Source organism: Larimichthys crocea, chromosome XVI (genome assembly GCF_000972845.2).
Source record: "Larimichthys crocea isolate SSNF chromosome XVI, L_crocea_2.0, whole genome shotgun sequence".
NCBI classification, from domain to species: domain Eukaryota; kingdom Metazoa; phylum Chordata; class Actinopteri; family Sciaenidae; genus Larimichthys; species Larimichthys crocea.
The window spans coordinates 22,506,621-22,529,965 of record NC_040026.1 but is presented as its reverse complement, the minus strand read 5'-3'; the positions used below and the strand labels follow the sequence as shown (position 1 = coordinate 22,529,965).

General features: G+C 42.1%; 2 protein-coding genes across 3 annotated transcripts in view; one reads left to right on the top strand and one right to left on the bottom strand.

Annotated features, from left to right (window-relative positions):
* Nucleotides 1–3,619, top strand: part of LOC104929213 (ATP-dependent RNA helicase DHX8) — a 10,766-nt gene extending 7,147 nt beyond the window's left edge. Inside the window, exons 19-24 of one of the 2 annotated variants that reach the window (XM_027289785.1) lie at nucleotides 19–128; nucleotides 1,683–1,820; nucleotides 1,902–2,030; nucleotides 2,126–2,322; nucleotides 2,531–2,710; nucleotides 3,143–3,619. In XM_027289785.1, coding sequence (XP_027145586.1) covers nucleotides 19–128; nucleotides 1,683–1,820; nucleotides 1,902–2,030; nucleotides 2,126–2,322; nucleotides 2,531–2,710; nucleotides 3,143–3,362 — 974 coding nt within the window. In that variant the 3' untranslated portion in view covers nucleotides 3,363–3,619. The remainder of the gene's footprint in view (nucleotides 1–18; nucleotides 129–1,682; nucleotides 1,821–1,901; nucleotides 2,031–2,125; nucleotides 2,323–2,530; nucleotides 2,711–3,142) is intronic. The other variant, XM_027289787.1, reaches the window with a different exon arrangement.
* A 1,124-nt stretch (nucleotides 3,620–4,743) lies between these two features.
* The window catches only part of etv4 (ETS variant transcription factor 4), a 32,401-nt gene continuing 13,799 nt past the window's right edge, over nucleotides 4,744–23,345 (bottom strand). Inside the window, exons 5-12 of the mRNA XM_019277733.2 lie at nucleotides 17,245–17,374; nucleotides 16,265–16,447; nucleotides 15,516–15,985; nucleotides 12,068–12,136; nucleotides 11,323–11,370; nucleotides 10,080–10,252; nucleotides 5,844–5,945; nucleotides 4,744–5,268 (exon numbers count right to left, since the gene is read on the bottom strand). Of these exons, the coding sequence (XP_019133278.2) occupies nucleotides 5,047–5,268; nucleotides 5,844–5,945; nucleotides 10,080–10,252; nucleotides 11,323–11,370; nucleotides 12,068–12,136; nucleotides 15,516–15,985; nucleotides 16,265–16,447; nucleotides 17,245–17,374 (1,397 nt within the window). The 3' untranslated portion in view covers nucleotides 4,744–5,046. The remainder of the gene's footprint in view (nucleotides 5,269–5,843; nucleotides 5,946–10,079; nucleotides 10,253–11,322; nucleotides 11,371–12,067; nucleotides 12,137–15,515; nucleotides 15,986–16,264; nucleotides 16,448–17,244; nucleotides 17,375–23,345) is intronic.

Genomic DNA, 23,345 nt, shown 5'->3' with positions numbered 1-23,345 from the left:
CCGGCAGAACCGGTCCAGGGAAGTGTTACAGACTGTACACGGAGAGAGCCTACAGAGACGAGATGCTGACCACCAACGTGCCCGAGATCCAGAGGACCAACTTGGCCAGCACTGTGCTGTCTCTGAAGGTAAAGTACTGACACATGTTTCCATCTAATCATGCTTCTGGTTAAGATTTTTTTTCTGGCACTGTCATCAGGTCTGATCTCCGTGCTTTCTTTGATTCGTCAGTTTGTCCTGATACTCAAATCAGAGAGCGGCGTCCATGTAAATTAGCTCAACGTCAGACAGTTGATTCGCTCTTTGATCACCTCGACCATCTCTGGCAGGCAGGAAGCAGCGTGGAGAAACGCCCCAGCTGTCACATGCCGAGCGCGAACGGAGAAAAGATTCAGAGGCTTCGTGTTAAATTCAAAAAACAAACGAGGCTGGTGGGAATATCGTTGCGTTGTTGCCAGCGATGTAGAAATCTGTGCAGCTCATCGTGAAATGTGGAGTCCCCCAGGGTTTGATCTTTGAGCCGCGATTATTCAATCTGTACGTGCAATCATACATGACAGTAAGGATGTTTATCGCAGCTACGCAGACAACACTCAGATTTACGCTCTTGCACAAAATGACTGCGGCCCCAGAGACTCGCTCTGTCAATGCTTCCAGCGAGGAAACAGCTGGCTGCAATTCAGTTTCCTTCAATTAAATAAAGACAAGATGGGAGTTGTTGTATTTGGCAAAAAGAAGGAAAGAATGGAAGTTATTGCTCAGCTTGATTCCAGAGCTTTAAAGACTCGACTCAGAAATCTTGGTGTTTTAATTCAGATCTGAAGCAGCTACGTAAACACAATAACTACATCAACAATAATTAGAGATCTCATGTCCAGACAAAATGTAGACACTCTCAGGCAGGGTGGGCTGTTGTCTTGATGTCTTCTCTGGTCCCAGAGTTAGAAAACTTCAGCTCATTTGGAGACGAAACAAGAGAAAAATGTTGGCAAGAAGATCCGATCAGGACAAATCTTTATTCATTATGACATTATCTGATCCACTGTTTCTCTCAAATCCATCAAAGTACTGCGATGTAATTTAAAATGAGACATTTCAGCCTGCAGATAGTCCACTGTGCAAAAACTTGCACACATTCCTCCACCGTTAGTCACGAGCGAAAACGTGATGACAGGATGGTAGAGAGAGAAGTACGAGTCAGGAGTATTTCTCTCTCACCAAATTAGCTCTGAGTCTTGAGTCAGTCACATTCAGATTTAGATTTACAGTAGATAGATAGTTTATTGTTCGTACAAGAAGTCTGCAAAAAGCCTCAAACAGAGATACACAGATTCATAGAAACATCACAAGAATAGACATTGAAGACGGCACATTTATCACGTGTTCACTCTATCTCACACGCTGTCCTGTGCTGGTTTGAGAAGCGAATGACCCAAAGCTGCTGATCTTAGATCAGTCTTAATAATAACAGGTGCTTCCTACAGGAATTTAAAATGAGTTTAGAAACTTTTAAATAACGTATTACACTCAAACTAAACCTGTAAACTTGTTTTACTCGACTAGATTTACTGCAAAAACAATTCAAAACGACTCAGCAGCAGTTTAGACTAAATCAAAATAAAGCTGCATGTCATATTTATATATGAACGTCACTCATGACTGCTGTGTTCCTTTTCTTCCAGGCGATGGGCATCAACGACCTCCTGGCGTTCGACTTCATGGACGCTCCTCCCATGGAGACTCTGATCATAGCCATGGAGCAGCTCTACACGCTGGGAGCTCTGGACGACGAAGGCTTACTCACACGGCTGGGCCGAAGGGTGAGGAGACGAGTGAATTTGATCTTTTGGCCTTTTGTGTGCCGTTTATCATCTTGATGATGAAGTGTCTCTGTGGTTCAGATGGCTGAGTTTCCTCTGGAGCCCATGCTGTGTAAGATGTTGATCATGTCCGTCTACCTGGGCTGCAGTGAAGAGATGCTCACCATCGTGTCCATGCTGTCGGTGCAGAATATCTTCTACAGACCAAAGGTATGTGTCGTTCTGACCAGATCAGATCTTCTTCAGCCTTCAGTGACACTAACAAGCTGTTATAATTAATAATTCAAACATTTCCTCGTTTTCAGGACAAGCAAGCCCTCGCTGACCAGAAGAAGACAAAATTCTTCCAGCTTGAAGGAGACCACCTCACGTTGCTGGCCGTCTACAACTCCTGGAAGAACAACAAGTTCTCCAACCCGTGGTGCTTCGAGAACTTCATCCAGGCTCGCTCCTTGAAGAGAGCTCAGGACATCCGCAAACAGATGCTGAGCATCATGGACAGGTATGAAAATCAACGCTTTGTTTAATTGATGGAGAAATTGCTGTATACATAACCATGGGAATTAATATATACAAATATCTAAATGCATGGCAGACACGTAGAAGAAGAGTCGCAGAGTATTTAACCTCAATCAGACGTAATTGTTCCAGGATGTGTTGTGAGTTTAAAAACAGATAAACCAGTTTAAACAACGTGAAATCTTCCTCAGACACAAGCTGGACGTGGTGTCCTGCGGAGCGGCTACGGTGCGGGTCCAGAAAGCCATCTGCAGCGGTTTCTTCAGGAACGCTGCCAGGAAGCACCCCCACGACGGGTACCGTACCCTGATCGACCAGCAGGTGGTGTACCTCCACCCCTCCAGCACTCTGTTCAACCGCCAGCCAGAATGGTAAGTCAGATCCCACAAACATTACATGGTTAGACCTTGTTATTGCTGCGTCTTCATGTGGAAAGAGTTGTATGGATTCAATTAGTTTATAAGCTGACTGACAGAAGATTTATCAAGTAAAACTGTCTGATGACAGCTTCTTAAATCAGAGAAGTTCTCTGGTTTATATCACTCTTCTCTGACATTTCTTTTGTTTTAATGATTAATTAGGAATCGAGAAGAACAATTTGTGACTAGGGCTGCAACTAATTATCATAAGTTTGAAAGAAAAATAGAGGAATGCCTATTACAGTTTCCTAAAGCTCGAGATGGCGGCCAACTTTTCAAAACATAGATATCGAGATGCAGATTAAGATTAATTGGTACTATTAGTGATTAACTGTTAATCAGATCAGCCCTAATCATTATTAACCATACTTTGCCCTCTTGCAGGCTCGTGTATCACGAGTTGGTGCTGACCACCAAGGAGTACATGCGGGAGGTGACCACCATCGACCCTCGCTGGCTCGTGGAGTTTGCTCCGGCGTTCTACCGAGTCGCCGACCCGACGCGCCTCAGCCGGCAGAAGAAGCAGCAGAAACTGGAGCCGCTCTACAACCGCTACGAGGAACCCAACGCTTGGAGAATCTCCCGCGCCTTCAGACGACGCTGATGAAGAAGAGCTCCTGTGCCTTTATACCTTACACCAGGTGGACAAACTGTAGGTCAGACTGACTGAAGACACTGAATTCATTTAACTGTGGACCAGATAAATGTTATTTCAACCTTCATTAATCTTCTTTCACAATATCTAAGCTTTTTTTTAACGTTAGAATTACTTAATTTCAGCTTGTTACCATGATCAGATGGTGTATATGTATTTTCTATGAAATATTCAAAAGTTACAGATAAACACTGGATGCACTTTTATCTACTGCCGCCTCTTAATTATCCGTCTTGTCTGCATAGAAATATTTATTCAATGTGTGCTAGAGTTGTCACGATACTAAAATGAGTAACCACGATACTATACCAGACAAAGTATCGCGGTTCCGGGTATTATCGCGATACTGCGGCCTTTTTTTATTATTATTATTTTTATAAACTGCAATGTATTTGTACAAGTTAGTTTGAAACAACGACGTTTGTTTTTTAAGCAAAATTAGTGTTGCCACTGACGAAGACGCCACGGCAGACTCGCTGCTCGGGCCCGGTGCTTCTGCCATGGTGAGTGTGTTGTCTCGTGTCTGGGCGAGACAGAACTTTAGCTTGTTGTTTGTTTTGAAGCGAGTTTCTATCAAAGCGGAGCTGTCTTCGCGGAGTTCGTTCTTGCCGGCAGAAACACACGAACAGCCAATCAGCTAACAGACGGGCGGACCCAGCGTGCGGAAACAGCCTATCATATCCCTGGACGTCACCAGTAACAGGCAAACAGCCAATCATTCAGCAGCTGTGTAGTTCGGTTGCGGTTCCATGTTGGTTTGTTTACAAAGGAGTAGCATGCAGTGAGAAGCCGGGAGGAGAGCAGAGGCGGCCGCTATGTAGCGGTGACTGGCACCGGTAGTATAGTAATCCACGGTAGTACCGTCGTGTAAAATTTCTAGTATAGTAGCAACGGTTATGATTTGGCACCGCGGGTTACCGTGTATACCGTGGGTATCGTGCAACTCTAGTGTGTGCAAGGTGCGATGCTGTTATGGGTAAATGAAGTGCGTTGTTGAGAAATGTGCTTTTTTTTCCCCCCCTGTACAGTAAATACGAAGATTGATTAGCCCAGAATCCACCTGCTACCTCCTTTTAATGCTCAGTGACTCGTTTGATCTTGTTTAAGTGCCAGAATAGCTCGTTCCTGTCTTAATGCTAAGCTAAGTTAGCCTCCTGCTCACAGTGGCTTCGTATTTACGGTACAGACACGAGTGTGAGGTGTCAATCTTCTCGTCTCACTCTCAAGAAAGCAAAAATGTTACAATGACAAACCGTTGAATCACATTTACTCGTAAAAGAGCAAGAAAGGCGACGAGTTAAACAACAACACAGGAAAGAATAGTCCGGACTTGGGTATTATTATGGGTATTTATTAAGCAATCTCTTCAACCACAGTCATGTTTATGGATTGAATAGGCCTCAGATGTGAGAGGAATGCAGCTCTTAAAAACAAAAACAAAACAAAAAATCCCTAATGAGATTAATTTAAAACAAAAACACCATAGCCTTATATACAAGTGGATGGGGTGGGCATGTGCAAGAGGTGCATGGGGAGTTTCAGGGTGTGTATGATGATGGGTTGGTACAACAGGAAGATTTCTGAAGGTGGAGGGGGGAAGAAAAGAGGTAAGGAAGGAGGAGGGGGGCTAGCTTTAGTACATGTAGCCTTTGGAGTAGGGCTGGGGGCCCATGTTTTGGGGGGCTTGTTCCGCGGTGTAGGCCTCATCCAGATGGGACAGGGGCACCGTGTCCTCCTCGTTGACGTAGCGCTCGAACTCGGCCTTCAGGCTGGGCCGCTGATTGTCGGGGAAGGCCAGGGAGATGAGGGCCTCGGGCTCACAGACAAACTTGTAAACATAGCGCTCACCTGCCACCTGTAGCGAGAGAGAACGTCTTGAGTCACGTATGAAAACTCTTTTTTAGCTGCACTCTGAATAGACACTTCCACTCACTGAGGCCTTACAGATACTACACTAAATAATATACTTAAACCTTATGTTTACTAAAGCTTCCTTCAGCGTGGATTGATGGAACTAGAACAAGGCCACTTTTATAACTCTTCACATGACCAATCAGACGATGCACAGATCTCTATAAAAGAAGAACGACTTCTTCAGTTGTGGAAAATCTCTCCGATGAAACATTTGACCACTTAATTTCTGGAAAAGATCTGCAGACCATCTGGACCAAAATCTGTTTATTTAATACTATAAACAGTATCAATAACTGCAGTCTTGGTGGATTGTTGTGAAAATGTATTGTACCGTAGTAAAAAGGAAGATCAACTCCAGACGGAGGGATTATTTACAACCTGGCAACCCAGAAGTCGTTCTTCTGAATGGCTATTATTAACTCCTTTATAAATGGTTTGTTTTCTGGAAATGGTACCATAGATTGATAGATGTGAACCTGCTACTAGTTTACAACATGAAATGTGTTTTTTTTGTACCTTCTGCATGATTCCCTTCTCATAGTAATAGCGTAGAGAGCGACTGAGCTTGTCGTAGTTCATGGCTGGACGGTTCTTCTGCATGCCCCACAGCCTGGCAACCTGAGGAGGAGGAGAACGAGGAGTCAGAGGGGAAAAGGAAATGGCTGCGGTTACACTTCTGGCACGGTTCAGCTTTGGTGAGGTGAATTTTAAGGTGACCGGATATTTGCATGCGTTTGAAGGGCTTAAGAATATAGCCTTCCTCAAATGACACGTCAACAGAGGAGAATCGCTTGTGTCAGCGTTTTTTGTTTTTTTTTCATATTCCAAAAAATTCATAATTAGACCCAGTTGGTTTGTAGCGCCACACGTTGGCCACTAGGGGTCCTCGATGGCAAGTCAAAGCCTCCTCTGCTCAACAACGTCAACATGCCGAGACCAGGGCGAGTCCCCACATGTGGATTCACTTCCTTTTTATGTAACCCATTACCACTTGAATGCAACCAGAGTCCCACAGTGTTCGCAGTGAAATAGGAGTCATGGCTGGTTGTCAGAGGCCGGGCCCAATGAAATACACTCGCTCCCCAACCCAAAATTGAACCCTTCAGCTGATGAGGGACCACTAACTCTGATAGAAAATTAGTGTCTCACAACAACCTCACGCAGGCGAAGGGAGGGAGGGAGGAAATCAAATTATTTCGCAACAGCTTGTTGACAAACATCTGGGACGGTGGAAGAAACCGTAAAGCTTCGGAGGGGGAGGAGGCACGCCGAGATTCATGACTCAGGAAGAGACAGGTTGTATCCCACAGCGGCCATCATGCCAGCAGCCCTGTTTGATCTCTGAGTGTGCTCTCAGCTCTAATTGCTCCTGTAAAACTCTTACCCCATTCATTTTTAATGTACAGTAAAAAGATAATGGAAAACAGCACAGCATAGACCTGCCCCGTATTAGGACCCACCTAAATGGACGCTTGTCTGATACGTCCAATCAAATTGCAGACTTAAACATCGCAGAAATGTCTCGACTAAAGAAATGTGAGGAGGTGAGAGAGGAGCGGAGAGAGGGCGGGGGTGTTGGATGATTCTGTGATAGCGCTCGTCCTTCATTTATCAATCCAGTGTTTCATGTGTTGAATAATGAATGGGGGGGACTAATGGAAGATGGATCAGAGAATAGAGCTGAGAGGAAAGTGGCCAAATCTCACTTGTGATCACTCTAATCTACGGTAGCGCCTTAAAACAGTGCTAACATAAATTCATTCCGAGAATAACTCCTCTGTGCCGTCCTTATCAGATTTATATTAACGTCATGATCCCTATCAACACTTCTCCACTATCTGTGGATAAGGCCGTACAGTAATACCGGCTAAAAATAGAGCTTTTAAATGGTATCTCTTTAATTTCAAACATTTCAGGAGATAGTATTACTACAGTTGTAATAGGAAGAGGCTACGTCCGAGAGAACCTACAGATGCCTTTAGAAAATCATTGATATCTAATAAGTTTTGTTGGGTTCAGTCACCAAAATTCGACCTACAGGCATAAAGATCTTTAGATGTTTGCTCATACTGTATCGAATCCAGTTCTAAAGATCTTTAGATGTTTGCTCATACTGTATCGAATCCAGTTCAAAAAGTACAAACTTCTCTCTCAAAATCTAAATAAATTATGTTTTTCTCTATTTAATGGAATTAATATCTAATGCAGGGGTCTTCAACCTTTTGAAGCAAAACCTTTGGACAAAAATCTGAAAAAATTATGTTAAACTCACAAAAAAAAGTTTTTTTTTAACTTCCAAATGTGAATATGAGAATAATTTTTCAAAGTTTTCAAAAAATTTCAAAAATTTGTGAATATGAGAATCATTTTTCAAAGTTTCCAAAATCTTCAAAAATTTTCAAAAATTTGAATATGAGAATCATTTTCAAAGTTTTCAAAAAATTTCAAAAATTTGTGAATATCAGAATCGTTTTTCAAAGTTTTCAAAATTTTCAAAAATTGGATTCATCCAAGACAAAACCTACCTTCAACCTATTTATATTCTGGGTTATTAGCCTATATGTGTTTTTAAAAAAAGTCGAAGAAAAAAATCTGAGTCATAAAAAAATATCGTACAAAATGTCAGAAAAAATGATGTTAAACTCACAAAAAAAGTATTTTTTCCAGACGTGAATACAAGAATAATTTTTCAAAATTTTCAAAAAGTTGGGTTAAAAAAATCCAATTGGATTTATCCAACTGTAGCAGTACAAATGCCATGCGGGTTTGTAGTTTCTCAGTTATCACATTCATCAGTATTTTGGTTAAAATTGTCAATTATTATGAAAAAATAAGCGGACCACCTGCAGTCACCAAAATTCGACCTACAGGCATAAAGATCTTTAAATGTTTGCTCATACTGTATCGAATCCAGTTCATAAAGTACAAACCTCTCTCTCAAAATCTAAATAAATTATGTTTTTCTCTATCTAATGGAATCAATATCTAATACAGGGGTCTTCAACCTTTTTGAGCAAAACCTTTGGACAAAAATCGGAAAAAAGTCGGAAAAAAATTACATTAAACTCACAAAAAAAGTATTTTTTTTTTTTACTTCCAGACGTGAATATGAGAATCATTTTTCAAAGTTTTCAAAATTTTCAAAAATGTTAAAAAATTGGATTCATCCAAGACAAAACCTACCTTCAACCTATTTATATGCTGGGTTATTAGCCTATGTGCGTTTTAAAAAAAGTTGAAGAAAAAATTCTGAAAAGTCATTAAAAAAAAAAAAAAATCATACAAAATGTCGTAAAAAAAAATGTTAAACTCACAAAAAAAAGTATTTTTTCCAGACGTGAATACAAGAATCATTTTTCAGATTTTTTAAAAATGTTAAAAAATTGGATTCATCCAAGACAAAACCTACCTTCAACCTATTTATATTCTGGGTTATTAGCCTATATGTGTTTTTAAAAAAAGTCGAAGAAAAAAATCTGAGTCATAAAAAAATATCGTACAAAATGTCATGTGAAAAAATTGTTAAACTCACAAAAAAAAGTATTTTTTCCAGACGTGAATACAAGAATAATTTTTCAAAATTTTCAAAAAGTTGGGTTAAAAAATCCAATTGGATTTATCCAACTGTAGCAGTACAAATGCCACGCGGGTTTGTAGTTTCTCAGTTATCTATCACATTCATCAGTATTTTGGTTAAAATTGTCAATTATTATGAAAAAATAGGCGGACCACCTGCAGTCACCAAAATTCGACCTACAGGCATAAAGATCTTTAAATGTTTGCTCATACTGTATCGAATCCAGTTCATAAAGTACAAACCTCTCTCTCAAAATCTAAATAAATTATGTTTTTCTCTATCTAATGGAATCAATATCTAATACAGGGGTCTTCAACCTTTTGGAGCAAAACCTTTGGACAAAAATCTGAAAAAAGTCAGAAAAAATTATGTTAAACTCACAAAAATGTTTTTGTTTTTTTTTACTTCCAGATGTGAATATGAGAATATTTTTTAAAAGTTTTCAAAATTTTCAAAAATGTTCAAAAATTGGATTCATCCAAGACAAAACCTACCTTCAACCTATTTATATGCTGGGTTATTAGCTTATGTGTGTTTTTAAAAAAGTCGAAGAAAAAAATCTGAAAAGTCATAAAAAAATATCTTACAAAATGTCATAAAAAATTATGTTAAACTCACAAAAAAAAAAAGGTATTTTTTCCAGACGTGAATACAAGAATAATTTTTAATTTTTTTCAAAAAGTTGGGTTAAAAAATCCAATTGCATTCATCCAACTGTAGCAGTACAAATGCCACGCGGGTTTGTAGTTTCTCAGTTATCTATCACATTCATCAGTATTTTGGTTAAAATTGTCAATTATTATGACAAAAATTGGATCCCTGATTGAAGACCCCTAATCTAATAGATAACTTTCAAGATGATTAAAGTAAACTGAAGAGAAGGGAGGTATGATGGTTTATGATGGTGATCATATTCAGCCTATCACACTGGATTTACTGGCTGTGTGTGTGCCAGCAGGAAAACCAAATTCAAGCCCTCCAGAGATCTACAGATGATGACTGTTACTCGTGAATCATAATACAGAAGACTGCGACCTGTTCACCCAAATGAAATGACAAATACTGTGATTAATAAAGGTGTTATGTAAGACTGTCTCTTCTGCTGCTGCGTGGACACAAAGTCTCCCTGTTCTTAACACTTCTGGTGTAAAATGAAAGATGTGGTTCAGGCGTACCTCTTCGGGTTCAATGAGTTTGAACTCCATGCCACGTCCGGTCCACGCGATGAAGTGGGCATTGCCCGGGTCGTCCAGCAGGGCCACCAGGAACTGCCAGAGCTGCAAAGAGCCGCGGCGCTGGTAAGGCGTGCCCTCGCGAAAAACGCCACCCCCTTCTTGCTTCACCTCACCTGGAAGAAGGAGGAAACGGACCGGAGGTCAGCCGTGAGACCAACGTCACGTCTAAAAGCTTTTCTTTGTCTCGAAAACGAAACCAGGAGTTGCAGAATCTGACCAGCTTATGATGCAATCCCAACGTCTCTGTGGCTTCGGTTGCACTGCAGTTTACCCAAAGTTCATTTGATATTTGATACATTTTCTGCACATTAATCTGCATCAGACCACTGAGATCCAATCATTAAATTAGGGTCTAAAATGCTTCTTACATTACGTGTACAAACAAGGAAATTTTGACGAACTACAGCTGGGAAGTATCTGAATTCTAGCGGGGCCAGTACAATCTAATCTTGATGTTTCATGTTTGCATACTGACGTAAACTGAATCAAATTCTCATTAACAACGGCTTATCAAATTGAGCAGCAGTGTGTTTAATCGAGGCAGAAACATTTTTTAAGAACATTTCGGGGCAGTGAGAGAAAAGCTGAAGGTCAGAGAGCAACATGCAGATTACTTAGGACAGAAATAAAAACTGAATGATTACTAATAGGGGTTGAAGCAATGCGTAGGTAAACGGACACTGATTCGTGTTCGGTTCTTTGGTTGTTTACTAGTAACTAGATCCGTTGTACACAAGTGTGGGAACACGAGAAGCTCAGGTAAGTTACTGCTGTTGTCTCTCAGAGAACTTGCACACTTCGCTGGTTCAACCAGTGCTGACACCCTCGGGCTCTCCACTCAATCTCCTTTAGCGTCAATCACCAACACCGCTAACACCATGGGAAACTGCTCGTCTCCGTTCTCACCGTGACAGAGGAGCCCTACATCGTGTGTGCGCAGAGAAACCAAACCCACTAACTAAGCTTCTGAGTACACAAAGATCCATGTACCTCTTACACAAGGATTCCTGACGTCGATATAAGACGATCAGGTCAGGTATAGAGATTGGAGTGGGTGACTGTATGGCTAGTGTTTCTCTCCTAAACATGCTGTCATCCAGGTAACACCTCGCCAAGTGGATTGTGGCGTGCAATTGAATTTGTGTGCGAATGCAGGGGTGGATCGCGGGTGCGCGGTGCTCACCTTCGAACTTCTCTGGAACCACGCGGGAGTCATTTTCAAACAGATAGCCTGGGAGACAAAGGGAGAACTGTGTTAGAGTTTGAAGGGGCCTTGATCTTAGCACAACCGGGGTTGTTCATTTGGGATCCGAGCCAAGCTTTGAATACCATCCCAACAAAATACAAGGATCCATTCACGCACTGAAAAACGTTAGGCCAATAAGTGTGTACTCTACTTCGACAAAAGTAGCACTTCAAGGAGCAGAGAGAGGATTTCATATTGGAAACATTTGAAAGACACTTTCTTTGCTCCCAGTTTCAGGGGCCAGTGAACTTATTGTAACATCTTTTTCACTCTAAAGCTCTTATGTGCTGAATATAATCAGTGAATAAGATTTTGAATGACCCAAAATGGTGTAACAAACAATGAGCGTGAAGGGAAGGATTGTTTTTCCTTTTTTTTTTTTTGTTGCACTGGAGATGGAGTGCTTTTTCCAGGAGTTATGTTTATTCAGGGATTCTTGAGGCAGGGGTGAGGCGAGAGGCGAGAGCCTCTGCCAATGGAAACATAGACACACCACTGGTTAGCCAATGGAAACACGGACACTCTACGCCGGTTAGCCAATGACCGCAGAGCTCTAACCAGTGAAGGCTCGATGTAGATAAAGCATTGCAGAGCAGGAGATTGGATACGTCACTAATAACAGCTAGAATTTGGCAGAGGCAAAGTCTCAAGGTCAGCACAATAAAAGTCAAAAATATATTACCTTCATTGCTGTGCTGGGGGTTTGGGTAGCCCTCATTGTGGTGGTACATCGAGGGACATCCAGGCACATCTGTGAGATGAACACAAGAAGCTATACGTGAGAATTCTAACAGTTTAATGTTATCTTTGTGGCCAAAACTCTGCATTTTATCAACCGTTAATTAAAGTGGCCGAATGGAAATTTCTCTCAAGGAGAAAAAAAAAACCGAACAATCACTTAACAGCGAATCTGATCTTAAGTTTGCATGAATAAAAACCCAAATGTACTGCTTACTCAGCCAATATCAGATTGAGAAAGAGCGTGTATATTATATGGGATATTTTGTGTGATCACCCCCGAGCTCTGCAAGGACAAACGCTGCATTTATCATATCACTTCTCTTGTCTCGGCCGGTATTTTTAGGCCATGAGCAAGCACCTTCACCAGACCAGAGAAGTGGTACAGTATACAGTGTCTGCACTTTATCTGGGCACATCATTGACTGACTCAAATAGATGCATTCACCGAAATAGATTTTTATATTCCGCCTCATAAAAAAACCCCTCAGGCAAATAATCCTCAGCAAGTCCGAACACTTGTACGGCAGCATTTCTGCAACCTGAGGAGAGTTTTTTTGTTCTGCATATCCTGTTTTTCTTTGTCTGCCTGTGCATTAAAAAACAAAACAGCAAAAAAACTAAAAAACAGGCGTGTCTCTGATCATTCTACTTGTTTTGGTTTTTATACCGTCTGTCAACTGTATGAACGAGACAAGCGAGCGCACAAAAACTGAAAAGGTGCAGCTCTTCGCCTCTGGCTCTGGACGTGACTCACTCCTGGGGAATGCAAGCTGCAGCACTGCGACTGTGATAAGATGCCATTGGGGAAAATCAAACCCTCCATTCTGGGGAAGCAGCGCTCGATCATACTGTAAATAATATGTCTGCCAGCAATGGCAGGCTCCCACCATGGGGAGTGATGGGTAGATTGGGTGTGAGAGCAGTGGGGTTAATTGTGCGCTGAGTGGCATGACCATTTTGTGTCTTTCATGCGACACAATAGCAGTGATTAAGAGCTGGAATGCCAATTTGTATGTGAAACTAGAAGTCTCATTCTCAAGCCTGCTTCTAAAATCAGCCTGCAGACTTGTGGCATTTGGCCTCTTTTGTTCACATTGAAAGAAAACACAGGTGTTGTTGTCGTCTTTGCACGCCATTTACGTAAACACACATCTTTTGTACGCTCCATTACCTTATTCCCATTACATGTCTGTGACCTTACAGTTGGGGCCAAGTTTTCTTTCAATTAAAAAACCCATAAATTAATGTCATTATTCATCAGCAGATAAACAATTATGGTGGCCAACTGAGCTGTGTTGTCTTAATAAACCATTTTAACGTGTTTTGTTTGCAGGGTGCGTTCATTCAAAAGCTCTTGAACACAAATCATCCAATTAGCTGTCTGAAAGAAACATTATGTAGTCTGTGTCTGCAAATTAAATAGACATGAACAAATTTAAATGGTGCTGGATCAAGCGTTTCCCATTGATCTAGAACTACCTAGAACCCCATGACTAATCCCTTTTAAATATATTTTAATTTACGCCGTCTACTTACTAACATTAATCATTTCATACACACTTCACTGCTCATTAAAAGGCCATCCTCAACAACATTCATTTAAAGGTCCAGTATGCAGGATATAGTGGCACCTCGCAGTGAATTTGCAGATTGCCGTGTCCTTCCAAACATAAAGAAAAACTCTAATATAAAAAGCAAAAGGTCATATCTAAAATCAGAATTTGGTGGACTCTGCCTCTCTCTCTGTAGACTCATTTTAAGGCAACAAAACCACAAAGATTCCTGTGTTCAGGTGAGTACACACATGAAAACATACTAATTATTATTGTTATATTAAATTCCAGGCAATAGATACTCTTAAATCTTTACACACTGGACCTTTAAGGTGGTACAGAGTGTATTAAAAAGCGCAGCGTCTACAAAACAACGATAAACTCTGATCTTTTATGTCTCCGCCGTCGGTCAAACTAAATATCACTGCTGAGGAAACCCCACCAAATTCAACTTTCTCCTCCTCCTCCTCCTCCCGGCAGTTATCCACAGAAAAAACATCCTTTTGTACTTTCCCCTCTTTCGTTTCTCGTCAGTGCTATCCGGCCCTTTTTTATCAAAAGGTGCGTGTATAAAAACATAAAGAGAAGAAGAATTGGGTTGCTTTTCCTCTGTTTTTTTTTTTTTTCATCACGCATGAAGTCTGCTGGTTTCAGAGCTGGAAGGCATTGCTTTGTAGCCTTCCACTGCTGTGAATGTGGGACCTGTGGGAGTATCAACAATAGCTTTACTGCTCTGCGTCCTATAGCAGCTTTAATACAGGTGACCGAGGACACAATGTATGCAGAGTGTTGGATTTCTCACTCCTTGTTTTAAAGCTCAGAGAGGCAGAGGAGCTGTTTTTTTGTAGAACTTGTTGTTAAAGTGCCTGAGCTGGCTACCCCACCCCGTACCCCCCGTTACCCTCCACTCCTACCACCACTCCCTCCCCTCACCCTCTCCCGAAGCCCAGCCAGTGAGAGATTCGGGTTACTGCGGCCACGCTCATTTTTCCATTATGAGTTCATCTGCCTGCAGAAAAAGGAAGCCGCTGGTGCAACCTGAAACCCTGGAGCACTCCACCAGGGACTCTAGTCTTTCCAGTGCCCTCCATTTTCTCAATGAAATTCCTCTGCCTCTCACAGAGAGCGCCGGAGGGAGGGAGGGAGGAAGGGAGGAGGGTGAGGAAGGAGGAGTGTAGCTGCAGCAGAAAAAAAAAATACTTTTTTTCTTTGCAAAGTGTCAGAGAGTTGAAAGGAGGAGTTCTGGAGGCTGGATACAGTGAAGAAGTTTGTTTGCCTTTTGGACATTTTGTTCTTGAGTTAGCTGCGCACACCGGGGGAAGGTTTGCCTTCAGAGTGACTCTTTTGAAGCAGAATACAAAGACAAATAACCCTTAAATAAATAATCACAAGCATTGTTAAGATTATGCTTTCAGTCCACGGGTACAAGTGTAATTACCACACTCAATAAAATGCAAAAATTTGATTTCTGTTTGCACAAATGATGCTCAGATATTTCAAATTTCTCTGTTCTGTTTGATTACAAATCCAAAATATAGAAATTGAGGATTACTTCTTGGTCGTACAGGTTAGTGCAGGTTAACTGAATATGAATGGATCATTAAATCTACAGAAAATCAATCATTTGCTATGCGATTCATCGTTTAGTTTGACAAAAGATTTGCCACTAAAAATGTGAAAATGTTCATCTAATTATGTTTTACTGTTTCTTTTAATCATCATTTATTGTCCGTTTTGTTTTTTGGATTGTTTTGGAAAATGGAAAATCTGAAAAATAATCTGACTTCTGCTGCATCGTTATTTTCATATATATTGACTTTAGTCAGCTTCACTCACCGGGTTCGTAGGTGTAGTCTGTGGGCTCCTGCTTCACCATCATGTGGGCTGGTGGGAACCTGTGTGGAAGCGGCGGGTGCGAGTGTGGATGTGGGTGAGGATGGGGGTGGGGGTGTGGGTGAGGGTGAGGTCCGTGCCCGTGTCCGTGTGCCGGTCCGCTCCCGTGCCCAGACCCCGCCATGTGAGCCGCCCGCTCGTACAGTGGGTCTAGGTATTCTTGCTTAAAGCTCTGCTGCAGGTAGGGCATGCAGGGGTCAGAGTGCTGCCGATGATAACCTTCACCTCCACCACCTCCACCGCTGCCGCCGCCACCACCTCCACCCCCTGGCCCTCCACCTCCACCTCCACCTCCTCCAGCTCCACTGCCTCCATGTCCTGCTGGGGCAGATGGCATGCGCTGAAAGGCCTGCCCTGGTGGTGGTGGGAACTGGGGGCACATGGGGTCACCTGAAGGGCCCTGATACCTGGAACTGAGACACGAGACACGGCAGCTCAGGTCAGGATCTCAGATTAATCAATCAATACTTTAAATCTTTATAGATTATAATGAAACAAAAGAACATCTCAGCTTGTTTATACACTCATTTATTCAAGAGTTTTACCAAACAAGTAATGTGAGCACCCAAAATGTCATCGGCCATCTCTACTGCTCGCTGCTCGCTCTGGAAAATCTGACTTATTTAAAAAGTAGCAAAATGTCATTTAAGCGGCAAACTGTCCGTCACAGCTGCTGTCGCGCGGTGCGTCACCTGGTGTTGATGGGGTAACTGTTGCTGGGCAGCGGCTGAGAGGCGGCAGCGGGGTTCATGTAGCCAGCATCGGGCCGTCCGGCCGTGGCAGGTTTCGGGGAGTAATGCTGCTGCATGGGAGACATGGGGGTCCCTGGGCAGGAGCTCTTGGCTCCTCCTGCAGCCCTTTTCTGCTCATAGGCACTGGAAAACATGAACACACACACACACTCATGAGGACGTGCCTAATGTTACAACAGGGCTGTATTTAGGGAGGAGGAGGTGCTGGTTTTACTATTAGTTTTCAGTCAATACAACAAACAGAACTAATGTGAGGAGGTTTGGTGGTCGGCAGCGTGTGGTCGGCATGTTTTAGCTGCACTGACTAATGCATGAGCAGTGCTGGGTCACTGAAGGATAACTGTTGCTGTTAAAGTCTTTATTGTTTCATTTATTCTGCCCTTGGTAACAAAGGATGTCAGTAAATATGCAGAGAGACGATAAATCAACTTAAGCTTAATAAAATTTAAGAAAAGCTCCAAAAAAAAAGGAAGTCTGGAGGAAATGACAGGCCTCGTCTGTGCTCTTATCTCAAACCTGAGAGGAAAGATGAGAAACCAAAGACTATGTGAAGAAAAATATGATTTTCCATACGAGTAAATCACTGCGTAAAGCTTACTTAAACACACCGGCCTTTAAGCATGCAGAGTGTGATTTGTTTTGACGCGTCCGTCTTTGAGATCTGTTTGTGGTGCTTTGTTGTGACATGACTTTGATATGAACAGGAAGTAGTCTCTGTGAAAACTGTTATCAGCGTCTAGATTATCCAAACAGTGACGCCGTTTCGCAATATCTAATTCACCTTTATACTGGGATCTCATCTCAGAACTTCCACCGGAGGCGAGTAAAAAAATGTGTTTTTTCCTTTTGTAATGCACCGGCTCTTTGAAACACGTAAATGTTTTAGGGTCAACAACATATCAGGTAGAACCTGGAGGTACCTGGCATAAAGGCACTGCTCTCCATTGGGGTAGCTGAAGCTCTGCTTGTGGCTACAGGACTGGCTGGGGTCGGAGCCCGGGCTCTGCGGTTCCTTCTTGATAGTGACTGGAGGGCTGTGAAATGCCACCGCTACAAGAGACAGTAAACAGAAAACAGAGATGAGGAGTTGGCACACACACACATACAAAACACACACACACACATAGCAGGCTTTGTATATTCTTTTCTCATTCAGCCCTGCCCCGATACTACTGTTGTTAAGCTCGAAGGCAAAAGCAAATACTTCTGTCGGCGCAGGAATCTCTTTTACGTGCCAGCCAAAATGCTTAAGTGACTGTCAACTGCACAACACAGGGCAGCAGACAGACATGTATAAACACACACTGAGGCGCACACACACGACTGCATTCCAGCAGTCATTTGGAAGCCCAAAGTGTCCTCGCCCACTTTTCTTCACTCTTCCAGACACAACAGCAGCCAAAACTTCCTCCGTCAAAGTCAAGCTTAAAGCTAAACAACTCTACGGGCCAGAGAGACGTCTGTGGACTGATGAAAGCAAATGTCACACCTCTATTAGAACAGCATATACACCGATGTGGCATTCTTTCCTGTCGGTATCCAGATGTTGGCCAGAACTTGTAAGTTTCGCTTTATGCGAGACGGCGACATAAAAATAGAGGACGGTAAAAAGTCTGAAATATTTAGCAACATTTTTTTATCGTTTCTCAGATGAAGTCCGCTCAATCTTCTACGCACCAAACTGTCGATCAAGCAGCACCGCTGGAGGGAACCTTTTTGCCTTGATGGCCACAGAAACCACCCAAAGTGGAGCTTCAAACTGTGCCGAGGGCTTGTGTTTATTATGTGAGGGGAGGTTTTCACCCGGAGAACTGTACAGGATGTTTTTCTGGTCCCGACAGGGTAAACAGCAGCAGCTGTGCACTTCCAGCTGGGGGGAGGCCTGTATTTATGTGTGTGAGTGTGTGTGTGTGTGTGTGTGTGTATTAGCAATCTTGGCTAGTCTGTATCTAAGTGTGCTTAAAAGTGTGTGTGTGTGTGTGTGTGTGTGTGTGTGTGTGTGTGCAGTGGGTGTGGAGCTGACGGAGCAGGCCACACTGAAAGCTCAGCCCAGGTAATTACATACTGTCGTCCATTCACAAAAAACGGAGGAGAAAAAAGAAAAAGAAAAAAAAGTCTGTCTGACTGAATAAGTCCAGCGATGGCTGCTCGACTGAGACGAGAGATAGAAAGTGAAGAAGAAAAAAAAAACAAAAAGGAAGAACACAGTGGACAAAAAGTGAGAAAAGATTACAGAGACATAAACCACCAACAGCCTCGAGGACTGAAAGAAGAGTTTGAAACAGTTCTTGGAATAAAAAGCAAAGACGTAAAGGCTTTGCATTCAGTGCTGACGTTAGTCCATCGACAAGAACAAAATCATGTCAGTCAGTGTATCCACTGACCCCCATATCTAATCCATTTTTTAAAATGTCACATTTATAACTTTATTCAACTTTTATTTCACCTTCACTGGGTTATGAGCCTTTATGTGTTTAGAATTGATAAAATGGTTCATGCATAATTATTGTAGCGCCAACTTTCTGTGAGAGCGGGCTCCTACTGTGACATGTTGGTCCAAAAGAAAACTCCATGTTAGAACTTTTATGACATTTATTAACCAAAATAGTAACATAATAATAATCACTCTCTTTGTCCAAAAATCCCACCACCACGTGCACACAGGTAAAAAGATAAGGTGCGAGCACACGACCACACCTCCTGTGCCAATTACCAGAAGTAAAGGTGACCTACAATCGTAAATCTGTATACAAACATTTTTGCCTATAATTATTTATCGTTATTATTTGTAGTTTTCTGCACATTCTTCTGTATTTTGGTGAAAATTGACTGCAGGACCTCTGTGGTTGAAGACCCCTGGTTTATTAATAGAGGCCAAACATTCACTTAATGCTCCTAAAAAAAATATCAACCATTAAACCATGTTCAAATTCAAAAAGAATCAGTGATGACTGTGGGATCAAACAGCTTTGCACATAATCTTGTGCTGAAAGAAGATTTTAAAAGTCTCTTGTCATTTCTCCACCTTTAAAAACATCTTCCTCTTCCTGTTGCCCTTCAGATGTTTACATCACTCGAACTGTTTAAAATGACAAAAACCCGACTCCAGCAATCAAACAGCGCTGCTCATCATCATAACCTTCCTATTTTTAGTCTGTACTCACTCTCCCATGGCAGGCAGGCAGGTGAGGAAGTGTTGGCTTTAGCAGAGGATCAACAGGATTAGAGAGCATTTACCCAGATTTCCCAGACAGACGCGATGGGATTCCAGCCTCCTCTAAGTCTCCGACAGATCGTCTGCTAGTACACAGAGGGTGGCACATGACCGCCGCCGCTCTAATAATACGAGTGTGTTTGTCTATTGACATTCCCTCCTTTCTCTGCCATGGTCATGAACTGCAAACAATCCTCAGAGAGTGTACACAAGTCCACTCACAGCGCAGCCAAGCAGAGCCACTAATGCAATTGGCAGGAATATTGCCCTTGATGTGGCTCTCGGTTTATGAGGATGTTCCATTTCAAACAGTCTGGCCTGGGAACGGCGTCAGCTGTGTGTGTGTGTGTGTGTTTGAGCTATGTGTGTGTGACCTTTCTGGAATATTAATTAATTTTGTAAATGAGCATCGGAGAGCTTTTTGTGTTTGTGTGCTTGCCTGTGATTGCGATTGCTTTCTGTTGCGTCGCACGCGTTTGCAATTAGACAGAGATGTTCCGATTAAAGATACAGCAGTTTATAAAAGCTGAGGATAAAAAAAACAAAACATACTTTGATCCTCAGACGGTGAGCTGCCGGATGATTTTAATTCATAAACAAGTTTGAACAGGAATTGGGATTGGGAATCTACGCAGCTTTTCAAGCACTTTCAAGGCACCTATATCAAAGATTTTCAAGAATTTGAAGCATTTTCATCACCCAAAAATTAAACTTTACAGAATTCCTTTAAACCTGCAGTAAGTACAGCGAGTAAGTATAATTTGTTTATTTAACTAGCATCACATAAATCACATAAATCATGATTATGTTTGTTAATTTCCAGAGTAAGGGATCATTGGAGGACTTTCAGTTATGAATTATGAGTGAACACACCAGGAAACAACTAGATAATATGACAGAGGGTTTGTTTGAGGACAAATATTAAAAGATTTTCGGTTTACATGAGTGATGTGTAGATCTTCAAAGCAGGAAACGGACCATCGACCGGGGGAACCGAGTCTCAAATGTGGCTGAAACACGGCATGATGTTGAAATTCGAGCAATTTTCAAGGACCACATATGAGCATATTCCAAACCCTGAAAACCCAACAGACTTTGCACAGCCATCAGTCTTCTGGGGACCACGAATATCTACACAACCCATCCGATAATACGATGGACCAACATCGCCAAACCTAAAGCTGCTAGCGTGGCCAAAAACGTAATCTGTGGATAAATCCAACATCCAGTTCCGAGTTCTCAAATTAAAACAAACTCAACTATTACAAACTCTCCGGTGTATCACAGTAAATCTCTCTGTCCAAATGATGTCAAATCTGCTTCTAAAGTTTATAAAGGTGGTGGCAGTCTTGTAAACGGATCCAGGGAGAGTTATGTTCTTCAGGTTCCTTTTCTCTTCCTGCTTTTATTTGGGGGCAACATGACCTCGTCTTAACTGCTTTGTTAAACGTTACATCACCCGTTCACGGAGATCCTCATATTTCATTGTTTCTTTTCTACGCCGAGGGAGGAGGGAGAGGGTCGGTTCATGAACTCGAGCGCAGAACGTGAAGAACCTGAAAGGTGTTTAGAAGTGGAAAGACAGATACAGTTGTTGCCATTTTGAGATAGCGCAGAAGTGCGGATAGTAAAGTATATATGGACGGAGGACGCAGATTTCCAACACACCCTCAACTGACAAAGGTCAAAGGTTCCTTCCTCACTCCAAAACTTGTCGTATGTCCTCCTTCCTTATTTTGTGCTATTCTTTGACATCTCCCATTCAGTCTCTGTTCTGAGCGTTAAGGTATGGGGATGACCCCCAGCTGAAGGCAGGGTGGAGATGGACTTTTACATATGTAAATGTCGGCTCTTAGAGGGGGAGGATGCAGGGTGAAAGGTGATGGTCATGGTTGAGTGCTTTAGGAAGTAGAGGGATCATTACATGGAGGGGAGGGGGGTCCATTCAATAGACACCCACCACAAACAAATCGTAGGAGCGGCCACCTCCTCTTTTCTACACAATGGCCCCCTCAGCTGAGCTGCATGGAGGTGTGAACAGATCAGGAAACACTATTAGATCCCTATGGGAACCGTTCTGACAGAAACATACACTTGATATTTCATTTAGTTTGCACATAAATAAAGATAGTGGTGATATATTAAGATTGCATTATTCCACATTCGATTAGTCGACTTTCAAAATTCACCGAAAGAGGCAAAATCACTCGTGTATGGCAATCAAAACATTTGAATATCGCTTATGAATGAGCTGTTTGACGAGACCTCGCCGTGAACTCCCCCTGCATCTTATTTTAGACAGAGTATTTCCTACCATTAAAGGCCCTAGTGTAGGGAAATCCAATCTGAAGACAGCAGTGGATCTGGAGAGTCTTACACTGGATGTTTATGTGCGACTTGGCCAAGTCTTAAGCCTCTGGAAGTCTGCAACGCATGACAGCCTCGCTCACAATAACTCATTGGACATCAGCCCCGGTGTCAAACAGGGTGACTGGATCTTGCTAAACTGAAGAACATGCGAGCGTTAACGTAAATACGCATTTAATGGGTCCGATCATACAAATACAATCTCAGGGATACGTGGAGATCTGGTTCTTATCTCACATGATACATATTGTGCATGTGGCGGTAAGAAGTGCCACACAGACGCACTAAAAGTGAGCTGGAGACGCACGATATGCTACACCTGGTTCTTTCCCCTCATGTGGTGACGGATCAATAAAAACAAGGAAGCCACATTATGCCACAATGGCTTTAAAGGGTAAAAAGGAAGCTATTGATTCACATGGCTTGCAAATGACATTAGTTGCTCAGCTGAATACATGGCTCCATTGTGGTGAGGAGGGAGGCATAATAAGGAAAAGCTGCAGTGTAATTTTAAAGTATCTGACTGTCAACACAAGCATTATAAAGTTATAACCTATACTTTAATGGTAATTTTAAAGTCCTGCACGCAGCGGTATGTTTTGCTTTCTCAGACCGAGTTTGGATGCTATTTCCAAGTTTGTGTTTTTTTAAAAACGGGCACGAAATATTTTGATGGAAATAAAAAGCTGACAGACAAATTTCCTGAGTGCTGACGTCTAACTGCACGATGGAGACGAATACAAAGTTAAAAAGCTCTGAAAAGTTTGTTTTAAGTATTTCCTTTTCATGTTCCTTTATACTACGTTTATTTTGACAGCTGCTACTAGAGACAGATTTTTATGTACTTATGTTAATATGTATTTAAGTAAAAGTACATTCAATGGTACTTTAGTGTATCTATTTCTTTAAGGTGGAAGTACTTCTTCCACACTGACTCATTTGTGTGTATTTGTAAGCCGACTCCTAACACTATTATGTGTTTCCATGTTTCGCAAAACAAATGTCAAACCTGGTCGTCTGTTCTTCACTCAGTTTTGATTTTGCTGCGTTTCTTTCGGTTTTTGTTTTTTAGTTCAGTGGAAAAATTCAGAGTAAGAGAGAGAGAGAGAGAGGGAAGGGAAGTGAGGCACAACAATATGATCCAGACCGTTTGGAGTGCAGATTGTATCCAGTCATTCCACTGGTGCATGGAAACATGTGCTGGACATGTGTGTGTGTGTGTGTGTGTGTGTGTGTGTGTGTGTGTGTGTGTGTGTGTGTGTGTGCCTCTCAGGTCACTGCACAATCAGGAAGATACACAGAGAGAGAGAGAAGGGAAAGAAGCACGACCAGAACCGACAAACTCATCCTCGTCTCAAAAAAAGCCAACAGGCCCGAGAGTGGCTTCAGTATCTGTCTGCTCAGGGAGCCCAGGAGTGTTGGATCCATTAGTGTCTGCTC